Genomic DNA, 21,147 nt, shown 5'->3' with positions numbered 1-21,147 from the left:
TTATTAACAATTACACCCAGTCTGTTGGGGGAAAGGTAGGGGATGATTTTTCCCAGCCTTTTACCTCCTTCTTCCTCTTCAGATCTGGTACATCATCTTTTTAGAATATTTCAGTCCCTCTGGATGTTAAAGATACCATATTTTCTTTATTTAAATTCTGCTAGCTCTCCTGCATAAGACCTACAGCACATTTAGAACTAGGGTTGAGATTTCAGAGAGGTTGTTCACACATCTGCTCCAGTGGTAGAAAATCTTGAGTGTGTGGCATGTGGGAGGACATAGGCCAAACCCTGAAGGAATTCTCTGCCCCCATAGTTTGGAACTTTCTTCCTGAACAAATTCAGAATCCAGCTGAGGTGGGGAAATACCTGAAAGAAAATTGTAATGACAGCTCTAGAGAGAAGCAGCTCATTGCAATGTGCTGGGCCCTGGCTAATGCTTATCACACACTGCTAGACGCTGTAGGACAGCAAATACAGCCAGAGGGGCAGGAGGATGAATCAGCAGACACTCCAGGCACTCTGGCTGCAGCTAAGCCAGATAGGGAACCTAAGCCAACAGCAAGAACCTCTGTCCAGAGAAGAAAACATAAAACCAAATCCATTTACCCAGTGGATGATGATGGGAAGTCAGGACCCTCACAGCCAGTAGAGGAATTGGGACCAGAAATCACCAAGTCTCCATCCTTAGAAAGCCTTCACAACCTGAGAAAATATCTCAGCCAATGGCTTGATGAGTCTATATTATGTTGTTTGGTCCAAATCTGGGACACTGCAGGCTATGATACAATTTTGGATGGTATTGAAGTGAGGCATTTGGGACCTCTGTCATGTAATGTGGGTATTGACTAGGGGATTGCAAGAAGGCCCAAATATCTCGGCCTCTGGAAACAGTTCTTAACAAGTATGAAAGAAAGATACCTTCACCCAGATCTTCAGCTGCAGCAAGGCCTCCGGAAAGCCATGGAGCAAGGAATCCAACACTTGAGAAAACTGGCTCTACTAGACGTCCTTTTTTCAGATGTTGACCAGAGCACTGATGTAGCTCAAACTTGGACAAATCAGGCCACCCATGTACACCCCTGTCATAGCAATACTGCAGTGGAAGGAGAGGGATGAGGCAGTAGTGCTGTGACAAAGAGGCTCTGGTACTGTGAAGACACTGGCCCAACATGCATGGCCCAACAGAAGCAAAAATCTCAGCTGTGGAAACAGACCTGCAGTATGTATACAGAAAGTGGAAGACAGAACTGAAGAGACCCACCAGAAACTCAGGAAGGAGATTAAAGAGGACCTTCTCTAAGTCTCTTCAGTACAGCGCAGTGCGGGGTGCGAAGGTTCAGGGACATCACACCATAACCAATATGATCCAGTGAAGCCAAATTTATTATCCCTAAAAAGACTATATTTATAATAAGTCTCTACTGTCCATGCGTCTCTGGCTAATACATGATTGGTTAACCCTAGTGTTCCAGATTGCAAGGCAAGATGTATCCTATTGCCATCTATAAGGCAGTTGTCTGGTGTCAAGTGGGCAATTCTCCTTATCTCTCTTCCTGAGTGATCATAATCAGGGTCCCTCAGCAGGGGACATCTGCTGATAAGGGGCTATTGAATGTCACCAGATGACTGATAAGAACTGTAACATCCCATTGTGAGATGCTCCGCCCAGAGGGAGGAACCAAGCATTCCTACCCAGATATAATCTGGAGATTCTGACACACCAGCACGGCTCTTCTCCATTGGACTCCCCAGAGGAACAGCAGCTGCTTCTACTTCCACAGATCTGCGAAGGAAGACACCCCTTTCCTGCAGGACTGCCCTGCTCCAACAGAACCACGCCTGACACTCCAGGAGGACTGCAGCCACTTTTCCAACTAGACTGCTACCAACAACCTGACCAACAGGGTGTCAGGTTGAGTTCTGACTCTGTCAGTGTTGTTCTAGTGTATTGCATTGTTTTATTTTATAATTTTATTTTTTTTCCCTTCCCTATTAAAGAACTGTTATTTCCTGCTCCCATATTTTTTGCCTGAGAGCCCCTTAATTTAAAAATTCCTAGCAATTCAGAGGGGTGGGGAGGGTTTGCCTTCTCCATTTCAGGGGAGGCTCCTGTCTCCTTTAGCAGGCACCTGTCTTTCCAAACCTAGACACCTAGCTGTTCACGTGTCTAAAATAGGGTGCCGATTGGATCATCTAATTTTTCATGTGTCTTGCTGTGGTCGTCTGGCCCACCCATGACTTCTCTTTTTCCTTACTTTCCCAATCTCTCTGACAAACCTGCTTCGTCCTAATAACTCTTCTTCTTGTATCTTTTTCAAACATATACTGACCCCATTTCTGAATATGTCCATTTTTGTTTGTGAACGTGTCCATTGTCCATTATTACAAGCAGGCTGGATTGTGCATCGGCTGAATTGTCCTGGAAAAACTCCTCAATCTGCAAAAAACTCTCAACAGTGTAGATGCCCTCTTATCTGTTGCAGATGACCCCAGCTAGGGAGAGGGGGTACATCCCACAAGCTGACCTATGGTTCTTCCTGTGCGAGCATGGGGAAGATATGAGGTGGGATGGAAAACTCATTTCTGTCTGGCAGCACAGGTATGTAAGCTAAAGGAGGAAACTACTAACAAGAGAGTTCCACCATAAGGAATGCAGCTACAGTTTCCTGGAGCTGCCAGGTATAACAGAAGGGACAATGATATGTCGTTCCCCTTGAAAAAACCTCTGGAATGTTCACAGAAAGAGTCAGTGGTAGCCAGGACAAGAGGGGCCCTGGCCTCCAGCCAGGTAAATGCTGGGGAAAATTGGGTCTTTTCGACTGTGTGGATCCAATGCCCTAGCACAACTGTACCACAAAAATACAAGACTTTGGTTGACATTGATGCACAATGTACTTTAATACTACTGGGACATGTGGGGGCAGAACCTGTTTCTATTGCTGGGTCAACAGGGGAGTCACAGCAGTTGACTTTGTTGGAAGTTGAAGTACACTTGACTGGGAAGGAGTGGAGTAAACACCCTATTTTGACTGGTCCAGAGGACCCATGTATTCTGGGAGTAGATTTTCTCAGGAGTGGTTATTTCAAAGACCCTAAAGGACTCAGGTGGGCTTTTGGAACACCTACTGTGAAGACAGAGGGCATTAGACACCTTGCCTGGTGTCTCAGAGTACCCTTCTGCAGTAGGACTCCTGAAAGTAGAAGAACAGCAGGTACCAGTGGCCACCACTACAGTACATCATTGGCAATACCACACAAACCGAGACCCCGTGACTCTCACACATAATATGATCCATGAGCCGGAGAGACAGGGAGGGGTCAGTAAGACCCATTCATGCTTCACCAGTCCCATTTGGCCTGTGTGCAAGTCTGATGGGGAATGGAGATTACCTGTGGACTATTGTCACCTAAATGAATTTACACCATCACTGAGCGCTGCTGTGCTGGACATGCTGGAGCTCTAGTACGAGCTGAAGTCTGAGGCAGTGAAGTAGTATGCCACTATTGACATTGCCAATGCATTTTTCTCCATTCCTCTGGCAGCAGAGTGCAGGCCCCAGTTTGACTTCACCTGGAGGGGTGTGCAGTACACCTGGAACTGACCGCCCCAGGGGTGGAAACACAGCCCCACCATCTGCCATAGGCTGATCCAGGTTGCACTGGAGAAGAGTGAGGCTCCAGAACATCCGCAGTACATGAATTACATTATTGCATGAGGGAACATGGCAGAAGAGGTTTTTGAGAAAGGAGAGAGAATAATCCAGAGTCTTCTGAAAGCAGGTTTTGCTATCAAATGAAGTAAAGTCAAGGGGCCTGCCCAGGAAATTAATTTCCTAAGGGTGAAGTGGCAAGATGGATGCAGACAGAATGCCAACAGATATGATTAATAAGAGAAGTGCTATGTCCCCACTGACCAGCAAGAAAGAAGCACAAGCTTTCCTAGGCACTGTGGGCTGTTGGAGAATGCACATCCTGGAATACAGCCAGATTGTAAGACCTCTCAACCTCATGACACGAAAGAAAAATTATTTTGACTGGGGCCATGAGCAACAGCAAGCTTTTGAGCAGATCAAGCATGAGATTGTCCATGCAGTAGCACCTGGGCCTGTCAGGACAGGACAGGACAGGATGTAAAGAATGTGCTCTACACTACAGCCACAGAGAATGGTCCTTCCTGGAGCCTCTGGCAGAAGGGACCTGGGAAGACCTGAGGCTGACCTCTTGGGTTTTGGAGTCATGCATACAGAATCTGAGGCCAGCTACACTCCAACTGAGGAAGAGATTCTTGTAGCTTATGAAGGGGTTTAAGCTGCCTCAGAAGTGACTGGCACTGAAGCACAGTTCCTTCTGGTACCCTGACCACCAGTGCTGGGCTGGATATTTAAAGGAAAGGTTCCTGCAATACATCATGCCACAGATGCTACCTGGAGTAAATGGATTACCCTCATCACGGTGAGCTCAAATAGAAAACCCAAATCGACCTGGGATCTTGGCAGTCATCGCAAACTGGTCCAAAGGTGAGAACTTTTGATTATCATCAGAAGAGGAAGAACAGGTGACATGTGCTGAGGAAGCCCCACCATATAACCACCTACCTGAAAGTGAAGGATGGTACATCCTCTTCACTGATGGATCTTGCTGTATTGTAGGGACCAGTAGGAAATGGAAGGGAGCTGTATGGAGTCCTATGTTGTGAATTGTGGAAGCTATGAAGGAAAAGGTGGATCCAGTCAGATTGCAGAGTTGAAAGTTGTCCAGCTAGCTTTGGACATTGCTGTTTAAGAGAAGTTGTCAACACTCTACCTGTACACTGACTGGTGGGTGGTAGCAAACAGTCTGGGGATGGCTGGAAAGGTGGGAAAAGGCCATACAGGCCAAACGCAGTGTAGAGGAAAACCAGTCTGGGCTGCTGGAGAATGGCAAGACATCAGTGCGTGGGTAGAGAAGCTGACTGTTAAAGTCTGTCATGTAGTTGTCCCTGTGCTGAAGAGTCAGGCAACAATGAACAGGTGGATCAAGCTACAAAATCAAGGTGTTACAGATAAATTTGCATTGGCAACACAAGGGGAAGTTGTTCTTAGCTAAATGGGCCCATGATGCCTCAGGTCAGCAGGGCAGAGAGACTACCTAAGAGTGGGCACAAGACTGAGAGGAGGATTTAACCATGGATGGTGCTCCAGATTATCCATGATTGTGAGATGTGCTTATAGGATAAGGGGAAATGGCTTTTCAGTGACAGAGGATAGCTTTGTACACATCTTCCCAAAGGAGTTGCAGGATGCCCTATCATTTATTTTTTTCCCCCAACATGAATATTCTGGGTGTTAGGAAAATTAATCCACAAACATCAGAGATTTATGTCCAAAAAGGAGACAGAGGAGTCCTTTTACTTTATTTGAATAAAGGGAGAGGCCATGGGGCATTCCCCTGGGATCTCTTAAATTTTTGGAGGACGCAGCCTTCCTTTTTATCCTTATTTTCTGTGCGCATTTCCCTTCTTTCTTTCCCCATTGGCTGAGGTACTTGAGCAGTACAGGCTCCCCAATACACCTGATACCAAAGATTTCCCTCTAATGTATAACCCTCCCTTTTAATTTTTAATTCTTATGGAATTTAGGGGTTTTCCTTCCCCATTGTTTCTTTCATCTTTCAATTTCTAATTTAATTTATCAGCAAACCTAAAGTTTATTTGTAAAAGCAAATATCTTTTTCCATTCATCCATCAGCAGAATCCTTCCCATTGTTTCTTTTATTGCCCAGTGCTAGTTTTATCTACCAAAAGACCCACAGATTGTTTGTAAAGACAAATCTGCTATTCCTTTCATGGGGTTGAATAAATGGGTATAAAACCTTGGGGTGAATTTGTACAGGATGTAGATGATTTGTTAATTAGAAATTTAGATAAGAAATTTCTTGCCCATCCTGTGGTGATTATGTGCAGCACTCAGGCAAACAAGCACACCACGCTGCAGCTTGTGTCTCTGCAGCTGGCTCTTTGATTGCTCCTTCTCTTCATTGGCCACGATTATACAGCCCTCTCATCTTCCTCAGCTCCTCCCTTTCTCTGCCCTCATCTCCTCCCAAATATGGAGCAAAGCTCAGGCATCATTTCCCCTTGGCTCACAGGTTGGCCATGCCTGTGAACAGCCTCGGTGTTGTAGGTGGTGTCGGCCCACCAACCTTGGCCTTCCATGTCATTCCTGGTGTACTTTCCTACTGTTCCTGCCAGTTCCCAAAATGACCCCAGCTCTTCCTTTGAGTATCTGTGAAGTGTGACCATCTGGCACATCAATCCCCCTTTGCTGCCCATGAAATCTGGCTCTGTCTTAGGGCATTGGCACTCCAGTCAGGAGCCAGAAGTTTCCCTTGTCATGCCTGGGAGTTTCCCACATCTGTTCCCTTAGCCCAGGCTCTCACCAGGTCCTAATCAGCAGCCCATGTGCATTTGGGCACCGCCCCCCCCCCCCCCCCCCCAAGGTATCTGCTTTTTTCCTATCCTCTTCCTAGGCTTGATGTACCAGGTTCCTCCAGCCCATGGTGGCTCAGAGCACTTTGCTCTCTGACCAGGCACTTTGGAGCTCTTTGGAGCCACTCTGTCCCGTTGTGCCCCCAGGCTCATTCTGCAGGTGCAGAATATGGAAGTCTTTACCTTGCCCAGGAGTCAGAATTCAGTCAAAAAATGATTCCCTGTGATGATTTGCAACTTTATTTCAACAACTAAATCAACTCCAGCGTGTGTGTGCACAGAGGAGAGGAGTATGGTCAGGACAGAGCAGGTTTTTGACCCTGAGGCTGCCTTTGGATCAGCAGGCATTGCCCCAGCAGGAAACACTTCCTCTGCACTGCGGCATGTCTTGGAGGCTGCCCATCCTAGTGCTCAAAAAGCACTTTAAAAATTTCTTGTGCCTATATGGGCCAGAATCCAGTCATAGAAGTACTGAACAGAGGTGTAGACTCCCGGCCGCTTTGCTCTGCCACAGCTTCTTCCCCAGCTGGTTATTCCGACGACCCACCAGTAGTCAGCATGGTTGTCCTGGCACATGAGAGGACCACCGCTGTCACCCTGCAGCAGAACAGAGAGGATTCACGTGGTGTTGGGTGGCCCCTGTCAGCACTGGGGCTGTCTCCTCCTCTCTCACAGCCCCTGCCAAAGCTGTATTCTGGGCAGAGAAAAGCTCTGCTCAGAGGCTGGAGCCTCCAGAAGCTTGGCTGTGAATGGCATGGGGGCCTATAGGGTAGGGCTCTCTCTGTCCTCCCTGCACAGGACTCCTGGATGTGCAGAAGATGGACCTTTGGCACCTGGACCTCTGCGCTGCCAAGAGCACTGGCTGGGCTAGCTGGGCTTTTGGCACGAGGGGAGCCCTGGGCAGGCAGGTGTGGATGGGGAGTGTGTGGGAAGCCCCCACAGCAGTCGGGGGGAGCTGGGGCTGGGAGGGTGACTGAGTGGCCGGGCAAAGCAGGCCCTGGGCTGTGTTGGGGTGGTGCTGCCCGGGCTGCTGGTGCTGCTGGGTGCTGAGTGGCTCCTACCTGGCAGGTGTCAATGCGTCCCTGTGGGTAACCAGCACACAAGTTGTGGGTGTGGATTTTCCCTGTGTACCAGAAGGTGCTGTTGCAGAGATAGGTATTGATAGGGCGTACCTTGGCCTCCTGCAGGTGATCACTCAGTTTTTTTTCTGTGACTACAAAAAGAAACATCCCCTAGCAGCTCCTTCCAAGTTCTTCTTCCTTGTCTGTGGGGGATCCCCTACCATCGGGCATGGCTTTGCCTCTACAGAGGCACAGAGGTGCTGTTACCCTGCTGCCAGCTTTTGAGGAGCAGGCCAGGCCCATCTCTGCAGAGTTGTATGACCTGCAGCCTGGGTTTGGCCTCTGCTATGGGGAAGCAGAGGCCCAAACCATGTCCTCAGTGGGCTGAGCTGGCTCGGGAGTCCCTCTTGGGAACTTACCTTTTGCAGTGGTGGCACCCCAGCCAGCAATCCAGCAGTTATGCTTGTCTGACACTGACAACCCTAAAATATTGTCGGCCACACAGGCTAGCTGGATGTAGGGGCTGCACTGGACAGGCTTGCTCAGTTCCAGCAAGGCAATGTCATTGCTCACGTCACGTATCTGATAGTTTTCATGACGCAGTAACTGCTTAATTTGGCGGACTTGTGCCCTAGGGCCCGGCTTACTCAACTGGGTGGCACCAATCACCACGTTGACCAAGCTGGTGTTACTGGAAAGGAGATGAAGAGAGGGCTGAGAGGGAGCAGAGACATGTGCCAGAGCAGCCCAGCAGTTGCCAGACCTTTGCTTGGAAAGGCAGAGAGGGAGCAGAGCTCTGGCAGGTGTGAGTGCCCTCACACACTTTAGGCTGGGGGAATGTCAAGCTGGGGGCTGCTAGAAAGCCTTGGCAGGAGCCCAGGCTTCTCCAGAGCAGTGTGACAGCCTGGCTGCCAGAGGGGAAAGGGGATGGGAGTAGCAGGTGGTGCTGCTGGCAGGGCACCTGCTGGTGTTGTGGGGATGTCCCCATTCCCTGCCCCTTCTTACGAGATGAAGTTAAAGCAGTGGGCTGCTGTGAGGACCCAATCTGCCCTGATGAGAGATCCTCCGCAGATATGCTTTGTGCCAAATATCGTCGCATACTGGATGCTGACGATCCAGGGCCAGGCCCCTGGCTTGGCATCGCTGCCACCCACGACGCGTGTTATGTCGTTGTCACGACTCTTGTACCCAGAGTCAGACACCATGGGTCGGAGGCCGCAAGTCCATCTGCAAGCAGAAAGTAACTTCTATGGTGCTTCATGGCCTGCTGTGGCTCAGGCTGAAGCTCAGCCCTCTGCCCACCCACAAGGGCTTGCAGGCACAGCAGGCCAGGGAAGCCCATGGGGTGTGTGTCTGTCCGTGCCAGCACTGGCTGCTGGCAAGGATCTGAGGCTTCCCATGGTGGGTGGGAAGCCGTGGCCCAGCCATGGGGGCAGGCGCGTCCCCTCTGGGGAAGGCCGCAAGTGTTGCCATGGCTCCCTGCCAGGGCCTGGGGCCACTCACCCGCAGGTGTACTGCATGCTCTGTGCCAGCCCGGCCACGGTCAGCAGGACGAGGAGGCCGAGCCAATTCATGGCTGCCAGAGGCACGTGTCAGCTGCAAGCACCGAGAGCTCCGTGCAGCAGCGCAGCCACAGCCGCAATGCCCGCAGCAGCCGCGCTGCCCGGGGTGCCCCTGGTTCCCCGGGGCTGATGTCATGGAGGGGTGGGCTCTGTATTCTGCTCCAGCTCCCTGCCCCAAAATGGATTCCTCAGCCGCTGCCTGCCCTGGGGAACTGCACCTCAACCTGCAAGAAGAGAGGCCTAAAGAAAGCAGCAGAGAGCCTTCTTACAAGGGCCTGTCCTAAAAGGACAAGGGACAATGGCTTCACAGTGAGAGAGGTAATCACACATCCTCTGAACAGAGAGAGAGACATAGCGCTCTCCCAGGATTTTCCTGGGAAGCTGTGAGAAAGCTCAGAGAAAAGAATGAGAAACAATTCTCATCTCCACTTGCTGCACCTGTTGTTGTGCACATGTGGAATGTGTTATGGAGATTTGTTTACCAAAGGGTGATTTTTTTAAGTGGACTCTGGTGATGGTGTTGTGGATGCATTGACCAATTGGATCCACGTGTGTGTTATGACAGTCTGGCAAGGGTGATAGGTTTTTCTTAAAAGTATAGAACAGTATAGTATAATAAAGCGATCAATCAGCCTTCTGTAATCATGAAGTCAGTGCTCATTATTCCTGCGTTGGGATGTCATGCTACAATAAAGGTAGTTTCAGCTGGGATCATAGGAAGGAAATCTTGATTGTGACAGTACTGACGCAAAGGCATGGGTTGCCCAGAGCACCTGTGGATGCCCCATTTCTCTAAGTGTTCAAGGACAGCTTCTGAGCCAGGCTCTGGAAACCTGGTTCTAGTGAATGCCGTCCCTCTGTGCCCAAGGCAAGGAGGTTGGAGCTAAATGATCACCAAGGTCCCTTCTATCCCAAATCATTTTGTGGCTCACCGATTCCGTGTTGCCCCTCCCCTGGGTGGGTCCCCATGCCACAGAACTCCACAGTGCCCAGAACACAGAACCCCCTGCCCTGTGACATCAGCCCCAGGGCACCCCGGGCAGCGCGGCTGCTGCGGGCATTGCGGCTGTGGCTGCACTGCTGCACGGAGCTCTCGGTGCTTGCAGCTGACACGTGCCTCTGGCAGCCATGAATTGGCTCGGCCTCCTCGTCCTGCTGACCGTGGCCGGGCTGGCACGCGGGACATGGGACACCTGCGGGTGAGTGGCCCCAGGCCCTGGGAGGGAGCCATGGCAACACTTGCGGCCTTCCCCGGAGGGGACGCGCCTGCCCCCATGGCCAGGCCACGGCTTCCCACCCACCATGGGAAGCCTCAGTTCCTTGCCAGCAGCCAGTGCTGGCACGGACAGACACACACCCCATGGGCTTCCCTGGCCTGCTGTGCCTGCAAGCCCTTGTGGGTGGGCAGAGGGCTGAGCTTCAGCCTGAGCCACAGCAGGCCATGAAGCACCATGGAAACGACTTTCTGCTTGCAGAGGGATATGTGGGCTCCGACCCATGGTGTCTGAGTATGAGTACTTGGATCATGACGATGGCACAACACGCGTCGTGGGAGGTGCAGATGCCAAGCCAGGGGCCTGGCCCTGGATCGTCAGCCTTAAGCATCCTGCAATACCAGGCACAAGACACCTGTGTGGAGGGTCTCTCATCACTGCAAAGTGGGTTCTCACAGCAGCCCACTGCTTCGACCCCATCAGGTAAAGAGATGCCAGAAATCAGGACATCTCCTCAACACCAGCAGGTGCCCTGCCAGCAGCATCACCTGCTACTCCCATCCCCTTTTCTGTCAGGCTGTCACACTGCTCAGGAGAAGCCTGGGCTCCTGCCAAGGCTTCCTAGCAGCCCCCAGCTTGACATTCCCCCAGCCTAAAGTGTGTGAGGGCACTCACACCTGCCAGAGCTCTGCTCCCTCTCTGCCTTTCCAAGCTGAGGTCTGGCAACTGCTGGGCTGCACATGTCTCTGCTCCCTCTCAGCCCTCTCTACATCTACTTTCCAGGAAAATAAGCATGGTGTATCTAGTGATTGGTGCCACCCAGTTGACTAAGCCAGGACCTTTAGCGCAACTGCGACGGATTAAGAAGTTAATACGTCATGAAAACTATAATCCAAATGACAAAAGTAACGACATTGCCTTGCTAGAACTGAATAAGCCTGTTGACTGCAGCTCCTACGTCCAGCTGGCCTGTGTGGCTGACCCCGCCCTAAGCCTTTCAGAGCTGCAGAACTGCTGGGTAGCTGGCTGGGGTTCCACTGCTGCAAGAGGTGAGTCCTCAAGAGAGACTCCAGAGCCAGCTCAGCCCATTAATGAGGTGGCTTGGGCTTCCCCACAGCAGAGGTCAAAGCCAGGCTGCAGGATGTACACCTCTACAGGGACGGGGCTGGCCTGTTCCCCAAAGGCAGGCAGCAGGGTCACAGCATCTCTGTGTCTCTGAAGAGGCAAAGACAAACCCTAGGAAAGGGGCTCCCCCTAAAGCAGCAGAGCAGAATTAGCAAGGAGCTACAGGGGGATCATTCCTTTCTCTGCTCACAGCTCAAAACTCAAGTGATGTCCTACAAGAGGCCAAGGTCCAGCTCATTGATCTCCAGCTCTGCAACAGCAGTGGCTGGTATGCAGGGAAAGTCCACACCCACAACGTGTGTGCTGGTTACCCACAGGGCCGCATCGACACCTGCCAGGTAGGAACCTGCCCCGAGCCACTCAGCCCCCAGCAGCACCAGCAGCTGGGTCAGCACCACCCCAACACAGCCCAGGGCCTGCTTTGCCCGGCCACTCAGTCACCCTCCCAGCCCCAGCTCCCCCCGACTGCTGTGGGGGCTTCCCACACACTCCCCATCCACACCTGCCTGCCCAGGGCTCCCCTCGTGCCAAAAGCCCAGCTAGCTCAGCCAGTGCTCTTGGCAGTGCAGAGGTCCAGGTGCCAAAGGTCCATCTTCTGCACATCCAGGAGTCCTGTGCAGGGAGGACAGAGAGAGCCCTATCCTACAGGACCCTGAGCTACTTGCAGTTAGATTTCTGGAGGCTTAAGTGCCTGTGTACAGCTCTGGCATGGGCTCTGCGAGAGAAGGAGACAGCCCAAGTGGTGGCATGGGCCACCCAACACCATCTTAATCCTCTCTGTTCTGCTGCAGGGAGACAGTGGTGGTCCTCTCATGTGCCAGGAGGAAAACAGTGATTTCTTCTGGATTGTTGGAGTGACCAGCTGGGGAAGAGGCTGTGCCAGAGCAAAGAGACCTGGAATCTACACCTCCACTCAGTACTTCTATGACTGGATTACCACCCACATTGGTCTGGAGACAATTGAAAGTGCTTCTTGAGCAGCAGTGTGGGCAGCATCATGGGCATACTACAGTGCACAGCAAGCGTATCCTGCTGGGGCAATGCCTGCTGATCCAAAGGGTCAAAAACCTGCTCTGTCCTGACCATACTCCTCTCCTCTGTGCACACACACGCTGGAGTTGATTTAGTTGTTGAAATAAAGTTGCAAATCATCACAGGGAATCATTTTTTGACTGAATTCTGACTCCTGGGCAAGGTAAAGACTTCCATATTCTGCACCTGCAGAATGAGCCTGGGGGCACAACGGGACAGAGTGGCTCCAAAGAGCTCCAAAGTGCCTGGTCAGAGAGCAAAGTGCTCTGAGCCATCATGGGCTGGAGGAACCTGGTACATCAAGCCTAGGAAGAGGATAGGAAAAAAGCAGATACCTTGGGGAGGGTGCTCAAATGCACATGGGCTGCTGATTAAGACCTGGTGAGAGCCTGGGCTAAGGGAACAGATGTGGGAAACTCCCAGGCATGACAAGGGAAACTCCTGGCTCCTGACTGGAGTGCCAGTGCCCTAAGGCAGAGCCAGATTTCATGGACAGCAAAGGGAGACTGATGTGCCAGGTGGTCACACTTCATAGATACTCAAAGGAAGAGCTGGGGTCATTTTGGGAAGAGGAACCTGGCAGGAACAGTAGGAAAGTACGCCAGGAATGACATGGAAGGCCAAGGTTGGTGGGCCGACACCACCTACAACACCAAGGCTGTTCATAGGCATGGCCAACCTGTGAGCCAAGGGGAAATGATGCCTGGGCTTGGCTCCATATTTTAGAGACAAGGGCAGAGAAAGGGAGAAGGTTAGGAAGATGAGAGGGCTGTATAAGCGTGGCCAAAGGAGAGAAGGAGCAATCAAAGAGCCAGCTGCAGAGACACAAACTGCAGCTTGGTGTTTTTGCCTGAGTGCTGCACATAATCACCACAGAATGGGAAGAAATATCTTTTCTCCGCTTGCTCATTAACAAATCATCTACAAACTGTACATATTTGCACCCTAATTTTAAACCCTTTCAATCAAATTTTGATACTGGGATCTGCGGGGCAAAAATGGTAGGGGATCTTGGGATGCCTTGAGGAAGACATGTGCCAAGTACATTCCCTTGGCTTCCAGGCCAATGGAGTCCTGTCTCAGAGCAGGTGGCACTCTTCCCTTTGTCTTAATCAAGATGGGCTGTGCTGAGAACAACCGTCCCACATCTGTACTGGTCCCTGCCACCCTGACTTAAGTCAGGGGCTGCTGGCTCATTAAAGACCTTGAGTGCAAGATTGTCACTCAAGGCTGCAGAAGGCCATTACTCTGCCCAGTGAGGAGACCAGCTCAGAGTCACCCAATTGCCCTGGCACAACTTTACTGTGCTGTCTTGGCAAAATTCTGCTGCCCATAAGAATTTCTGTCAGTGTTGCACAAGCTCAGTCACAAGTTTCCTCTGAGGTACAACAAGAATGTTATAAATGATCAGCCAGAAATCCAAATTAATAAATGCGAAAGATTTTATTTCCACAACCAAAGTACGTTCCTGAAAAAGCCATAGCCAAAGAGACAGCGTTGAGCCCGGAATGGGTGCTGGGTGAACCTAGATCTGACCTCTATCGCACCGGATCCTCCTCTGTTCACCAGTACCATTTCCAGTGGGGCTGTTTTATACAGGTTTTTATGCCTGAGGCAGAGGTGCCCCCATTTCTTTTGTAACCCTGCATATGTATAAAGATTTCTTTCACTGTGCAGGGCTGGACAATCGCTGTTTCCTGAGTAGTGGCAAGCACTGATCATGTCAGGGGAAGTCGTATTCAGATGTATGTTCCTTGGCGACCGATGGTATCAATCTGCAGCGGGCACTGCAGCTGCACAACCAGCTCCCTGCCCCAAAAGGATTCCTCAGCCTTTGCCTGCCCCAGGGACTGCACAGCCTCATCTTGCAAGAAGAGGGGCCTAAAGAAAGCAGCAGAGAGCCTTCTTACAAGGGCAGGTCCTAAAAGGACAAGGGACAATGGCTTTACAGTGACAGAGGGTAGCTTTAGATGAGATCATGTGAAGGAATTCCAGATTGTGAGGGTACTGAGGTACTGGCATGAGTTTGTTCAAGGACTGCTCTCAAGCCAAGCTCTGGACACTGGACAACTGGGTCTAGTGCAAGACCCTCCCCATCCCTCTCTGCCCATGGCAGGTGGTTGGAGCTAGATGATCTCCAAGCTTCCTTCCAACCCAAACCATTCTATGGCTCCTTGATTTGATATTGCCCCTCCCCTGGTGGGCCCCCTTGACATAGGCCACAGATTGAGCTCTGGGCTGGCAGGAGCCTGGGACCAGAGGCTGTGAGCTGCCCATGCTTTGTATAACAGAGGGCACAGGGAGCTGTGCCACTGGCCAAGATTTGAATGGACACTGAGTGCTGCAGCAGCAGCTGGTGGCTCTTTATGGAATGTGACATCTGTGAGTCTGCTGGGGGAATCCTGAGGCTGAATGGGTATGGAAACCTGCTCTGACTGGGTGAGAGTGGCATGGGTAGGGAATTAAACAGGGCAACCACAGGCTCATTGGAGCCACCTGTGCCTCTGGAATGGTCACACAGGGGAGCTTCCTCAGAACTTTGGGAGCCCAGATGGGACCTAAGGGCACCACTGCTGGAGCATTTGTCAATAGTGGTGTTGCAGGTAGTGTAGGCCCACTCACTTTGGCCTTCCATGGCATTCCTGGTGTGCTTTCCTACTGTTCCTGCCAGGTTCCTCTTCCCAAAATGACCCCAGCTCTTCCTTTGAGTATCTATGAAGTGTGACCACCAGGCACATCAATTCCCATTTGCTGCCCATGAAATCTGGCTCTGCCTTAGGGCACTGGCACTCCAGTCAGGAGCCAGGAGTTTCCCTTGTCATGCTTGGGAGTTTCCCACATCTGTTCCCTTAGCCCAGGCTCTCACCAGGTCTTAATCAGCAGCCCATGTGCATTTGAACACCACCCCCCTCCCCCCTCCCCCACCAAGGTATCTGCTTTTTTCCTATCCTCTTCCTAGGCTTGATGTACCAAGTTTTTCCAGCCCATGGTGGCTCAGAGCGCTCTCCTCTCTGACCAGGCACTCTGGCTGTGAGTGGCTCTTTGGAGCCACTCTGTCCCTTTGTGCCTGGAACATCTGCTCTCTGGCTCATTCTGCAGTTGCCAATTGTGGCAGTCCTTACTTTGCCCAAGAACTGGAATTTCACTGATAAGATGGTTCTCTGCGACCAGAGGCAACTTTACTTCTACACCTAAGTCATCTCCAGTGTCAGCATGCACACAGGAGAGGAGTGTAGTCAGGACAGAGCAGGGTTTTGACCCTGAGGCTGCCTTTGGATTAGCAGGCATTGCCCCAGCAGAGAATACTTGCTGTGCACTGGGAATGTGCCCTGGATCCTGCCCACCCTGCTGTTCAGGAAGCACTTCCAAATGGGCTCAGCCCCATCTGGGCCAGAATCCAGTCATAGAAGTGTTGTGTGGAGGTGTAGACTCCAGGCTGCCTTGCTCTGGCACAGCCTTTTCCCCAGCTGGTCACTCCAACGACCCACCAGGAGTCAGCATGGTTGTCCTGGCACATGAGAGGACCACCGCTGTCACCCTGCAGCAGAACACAGAGCATTAAGGTGGTGTTGGTGGCACCAGCCAGCACTGGGGCTGTCTCCTCCTCTCTCACAGCCCCTGCCAGAACTGTATTCAGACTGGAGCCTCCAGAAGCTTGGCTGTGAATGGCTTGGGATCCTGCAAATTAGCACTCTCTCTGTCCTCCCTGCACAGGACTCCTGGATGTGCAGAAGATGGACCTTTGGCACCTGGACCTCTGCACTGCCAAGAGCACTGGCTGGGCTAGCTGGGCTTTTGGCACGAGGGGAGCCCTGGGCAGGCAGGTGTGGATGGGGAGTGTGTGGGAAGCCCCCACAGCAGTCCGGGGGAGCTGGGGCTGGGAGGGTGACTGAGTGGCCGGGCAAAGCAGGCCCTGGGCTGTGTTGGGGTGGTGCTGCCCGGGCTGCTGGTGCTGCTGGGTGCTGAGTGGCTCGGGACACGCTCCTACCTGGCAGGTGTCAATGCCTCCCTGTGGGTAACCAGCACACAAGTTGTGGGTGTGGATTTCCCCTGCATACCAGCCACTGCTGTTGCAGAGCTGGAGATCGATGAGCTGGACCTTGGCCTCTTGCAGGTGATCACTTGAGTCTTCGTCTAGGAGCAGAGAAAGGAATGAGCTCCCAGCAGCTCCTTGCCAGTTCTCCCCCTCCCCTGGCTGGACTGGATACCCTTCCCTTGGTAACTTTGCCTCTGCAGAGTCACAGAGGTGCTGTTACCCTGCTGCCTGCCTTTGGGGAGCAGGCCAGGCCCATCTCTGCAGAGTTGTATGTCCTGCAGCCTGGATTTTGCCTCTGTTGTGGGGAAGCCCAAGCTGTCTCCCCAGTGTGCTCTCCAGGCGGGAGTTTCTCTTGGGAACTCACCTCCTTCTGTGGTTGTACCCCAGCCAGCAATCCAGCAGTTCTGCAGCTCTGACAGGCTTAGGGTGCGGTCAGCTACACAGGCCAACTGGATGTAAGAGCTGCACTGGACAGGCTCATTCAGTTCTAGCAAGGCAATGTCATTACTTATATCACTTCTCTTATAGTTTTCATGACGAAATAGGTTTTTAATCTTGCGCACTTGTGCCCCAGAGCCTGGCTGAGTCAACTGGGTGGCACCAATCACCACATTCAAGATGCCGATTTTCCTGAATAGAAGATGTAGAGAGTGCTGAGAGGGAGCAGTGCTGTGCCAGAGCAGCCCAGGCAAGGCCAAGAGGGAGCAGTGCTCTGGCAGGTGTGAGTGCCCTCACACACCTTAGGCTGGGGGAATATGAAACTGGGGGCTGACAAATTTGTCAGGAGCCCAGGCTTCTCCTGAGCAGTGTGGCAGCCTGGCTGCCTGACGGGAAAGGGGATGGGAATAGCAGGGAGTGTTGCTGACATGGCACCTGCTGGTGTTGTGGGGATGTCTCCATTCCCTGCTCCTCCTTACTTGATGAAGTCAAAGCAATGGGCTGCTGTGAGGACCCACTCTGCACTGATGAGAGACCCTCCACACAGGTGTCTTGTGCCTGGTAACCAGGGATGCTGGATGCTGACGATCCAGGGCCAGGCCCCTGGCAGGGCACCTGTGCCACCCACAATACGTGTCATGCCATCATCAGGAGGTATGGAGTCAGACACCATGGGTCGGAGGCCGCAAGTCCATCTGCAAGCAGAAAGTAACTTCTATGGTGCTTCATGGCCTGCTGTGGCTCAGGCTGAAGCTCAGCCCTCTGCCCACCCACAAGGGCTTGCAGGCACAGCAGGCCAGGGAAGCCCATGGGGTGTGTGTCTGTCCGTGCCAGCACTGGCTGCTGGCAAGGATCTGAGGCTTCCCATGGTGGGTGGGAAGCCGTGGCCCGGCCATGGGGGCAGGCGCGTCCCCTCCGGGGAAGGCCGCAAGTGTTGCCATGGCTCCCTCCCAGGGCCTGGGGCCACTCACCCGCAGGTGTCCCATGTCCCGTGTGCCAGCCCGGCCACGGTCAGCAGGACGAGGAGGCCGAGCCAATTCATGGCTGCCAGAGGCACGTGTCAGCTGCAAGCACCGAGAGCTCCGTGCAGCAGTGCAGCCACAGCCGCAATGCCCGCAGCAGCCGCGCTGCCCGGGGTGCCCTGGGGCTGATGTCACAGGGCAGGGGGTTCTGTGTTCTGGGCACTGTGGGGGTCTGTGGCACAGGGGTCATGGAAGGCAGAACAACATCAAATCAAAGAACCATAGAATGGTTTGAGGCACAAGGGACATTGGAGGTCCTCTAGGTCTGACCCCCCTGCCATTGGCAGAGAGGGTAGCATGCACTAAATTCTGTTGCTCAGACCCTGGCTCAGAAACTTTGTTCTAAAGCACTTTGAGTGATGGGGTATCCACAGCGGCTCTGGGCAGCCCATGTTAGTGCCTCAGCAACCTCATAGTCAAGAATTTCTTCCTAATATCTAATCTAAACCTACTCTCTCTCCTTTTGAAGCCTTTCCCTTTTGTAATTTCTTGTGTTGACCCCAATGAAATTACCTGCATTTAATATAGTGTAAATCTGTATATAGCCTAATTATATATTTTTGTAAATTGCATTAAGACCTTTGTTCAGCAGCATGTATTTCAATGCAAATTATTATTCTTACTGAAAATGTATTGTTAATTTTGGCTACTGTTTATCTGAATGTCTTTAGGAACTTCAATTAAAATTATGTGAGATGTTTTTCAAAACATAATTTTGTTTTCTGTAGCCATCCATATATGTATAATGAATCATTAAAAATTAGGAACTATTGAGGTTGTAACAAACACACGAAGGGTTATTGCATAGCCAAAGTCTTAATTAAATCTATCTGTACTCAAGACAGTCTTGAAATATCAGGTTATTTGCTGAGTATTCATTGCCTTACTTTATGCCCTCGGTATCTTGGTAGTTCTTAACTTGACTTCTTCATGTACAGCAAACCAGACAGGGATATGACAGTCTTACACTGTTCACTATTCTCTAATGAGGAAAATTTTCATAATGTCACAAAAGCTTCACTAAAGAGTGACAAACCATGTTAATTTAATTTCTTTCATACTCTTTATTAATTCAGTTGACATTAATAGTGACTGTGCATGTTACAATTCTAAAATGTCATTAAATGGTTTTCTTTACAGGCTTTATAAGTTTATTTAGAGCATCTGCAAATTCACCAGCCTCTTGTCCCAACTTTTTTCACACTGTGACCTTGTTTTTGAAGAGTATCCTTCCTATTACTCCACATCATGTAATTGTATGCTCTAGAAAAACAGAATTGAACAACTCTCTGTTGAATAACCACAGGATTATTCATCTGCTTAAATTCAAGTCTAACCTGTGTATTGCCTAAAGAGCCACACATTTGAAATGTAAACATTAAATGTTCTCGTAGTTGCCAAGTGCAAAATTACTGAGCCCTGATTACTTGTCCTGGGTACAGAGGAAAAGACAGATGGATTTTCTAGCATTCTAATTCAATACCACCTACCTCATTGTGGGGCCATGGTATCAGCAGGAAATCTGGGGTCCTGGAAGCAGAAAGCTCCCATCTTTTTGTGAGGCTTGTGGAAGGGGCTGGGACTGCGTGGCTGCTCAGCACCCAGATAAAGCCACCATGGCCACTGTAGAGTCCCATTGCTGCCACCTCAGGTATATTTTATACAGAATGAATTATTCATAATGACATATTATTCGATGAAAGATCTTAACTAATACAAAAGTTAAAACTACTAGTACTGTATAGTACAGGGTAATATAGTGCACTATATCGAAGCAATTATATTAAAGCTAGCAAAAAGAAACAATGCCAGGCTCTCTCTCTTCAGGAAGTGTTGTGTTTGTTCCATGCTGAATACCTTCTTGTGGGTATTGCCTCTTTTGTGCCTTCTTTTATTGGTACTGCATTTATTATAAGCTTTTCAGTAAAACTGTGATTCCTGCTAGTGTTCTGTCACTTGTTGGAAGAGGGTGGAGGAGGAGATGCAGTTCAGTGGGGTTACCTTTCCCACTAGGTTTTAAACCAGTACATCACTACAACACAATAGAATAGCTGAAGACATTAAAAAGTTGTCAATGTAAATGAAAGCCAGTTTCTTTGCATATCTCACAAGAGATTTTCTGGCGCTTATAACTTGTTATAGTCTCTGCCTTTAGGGCAATCCAACTGAAGCCCATTTGGCATGAAACTTCTCTTAGTAAAAATTTGTTTGAATCTTAGAAGGTATTTAAAGACCACATAGAAGACCTAGACCACAAACCAAACTTGCAGAATAACTTGTACTTTCTCAGTTATTTCTGCTTTTCTCAGTTATATCTGCTTTTAGCTACATAAGACACACATTGCTATCACATAAAAGAACCCTGTGAGAAAACAAGAAAGAGTTCTTATATACATACATATATATATGTATCTGTACACATATAAAGGCTAGTCAAGTAAGATCCATTAAAAATTTGTCAAGTCTTATGCACATGGGAATTTTTATTTCCTTGGGGTTCCAGAAAACATCCCTTGGTGTTCTTCCCACATATTCTTCTTTCTCCTTACCTGAAGAGGAAGTTTTGGAGGCTGCAGGTCACCTGTCAGCATTGTACCAATGTCACTCCACAGCAAATCCAAATAAACACAATTGTTGCTGTCACTCAGATGCTGCAGTGTCCAAAGAAGGAATAGAAAGGGGTTGACATTAAATCTAAATAAAAGCTTTGTATTTGCAAGAGCAATGAAGACCCTGTTCTCATTAACCACAGGTGTTTTCTATTCATGGAAGTAACATGGGGGTTTTGGGCTGTGCTGGTTCAATATTAGGTCTAGATGATAAAACCCAGCTGAGGTAGTTGGGGTTGTTTAGCCTGGAAAAAGGACGTTCAGGGATCATCTCATAGCTCTCTACAGCTACTTGACAGGAGATTGTGGGATGGTGGGCGACAGCACTTTTTTCCTAGGCAGCTAGCGACAGGACAAGATGACATAGCCTCAAGCTGCGCCAGGGACAGCTTAGGTGGGACATTGGGAGGAAACTCTTCACAGAAATCGCGATCAGACACCGCCAGGGTGTGCCCGGCAGGGCGGGGCCTTCAGCGCTCCCACTTCGGCCCCGCCCCTTCGGGCCCGCCCCCCGTGGCGCATGCGCCGTGCGCGGTTCCGCGCCGCGCCGGAGGGAAGTGCCCGAGCGTTTCCGGGTTGG

General features: G+C 50.6%; 3 protein-coding genes across 3 annotated transcripts; 1 reads left to right on the top strand and 2 right to left on the bottom strand.

Moving 5' to 3' along the window:
• Nucleotides 1–6,891: 6,891 nt before the first annotated feature.
• LOC311151944 (acrosin-like) lies at nt 6,892–9,103 on the bottom strand (the record flags this gene model as incomplete). Its single annotated transcript, XM_084202656.1, has 5 exons — nt 6,892–7,065; nt 7,530–7,681; nt 7,949–8,220; nt 8,535–8,756; nt 9,033–9,103. The coding sequence occupies 5 exons, from the start codon at nt 9,101–9,103 to the stop codon at nt 6,892–6,894; spliced, it is 891 nt and encodes a 296-aa protein (XP_084058782.1).
• Nucleotides 9,104–10,588: 1,485 nt separating this feature from the next.
• Nucleotides 10,589–12,407, top strand: LOC311151943 (acrosin-like; the record flags this gene model as incomplete). Its single annotated transcript, XM_084202655.1, has 4 exons — nt 10,589–10,788; nt 11,089–11,354; nt 11,623–11,768; nt 12,222–12,407. 4 exons carry the CDS (start codon nt 10,589–10,591, stop codon nt 12,405–12,407), a joined length of 798 nt encoding a protein of 265 aa, XP_084058781.1.
• A 3,407-nt stretch (nt 12,408–15,814) lies between these two features.
• On the bottom strand, nt 15,815–17,978 carry LOC311151941 (acrosin-like; the record flags this gene model as incomplete). The annotated part of the gene is made up of 5 exons (XM_084202653.1): nt 15,815–16,000; nt 16,451–16,596; nt 16,863–17,128; nt 17,416–17,631; nt 17,908–17,978. The coding sequence occupies 5 exons, from the start codon at nt 17,976–17,978 to the stop codon at nt 15,815–15,817; spliced, it is 885 nt and encodes a 294-aa protein (XP_084058779.1).
• Nucleotides 17,979–21,147: the final 3,169 nt, after the last annotated feature.

This window comes from Fringilla coelebs, assembly GCF_963513975.1.
Source record: "Fringilla coelebs genome assembly, chromosome: 3".
NCBI lineage: Eukaryota > Metazoa > Chordata > Aves > Passeriformes > Fringillidae > Fringilla > Fringilla coelebs.
The sequence above is the reverse complement of the archived record's forward strand: the minus strand, read 5'-3'. Positions and strand labels throughout refer to the sequence as shown.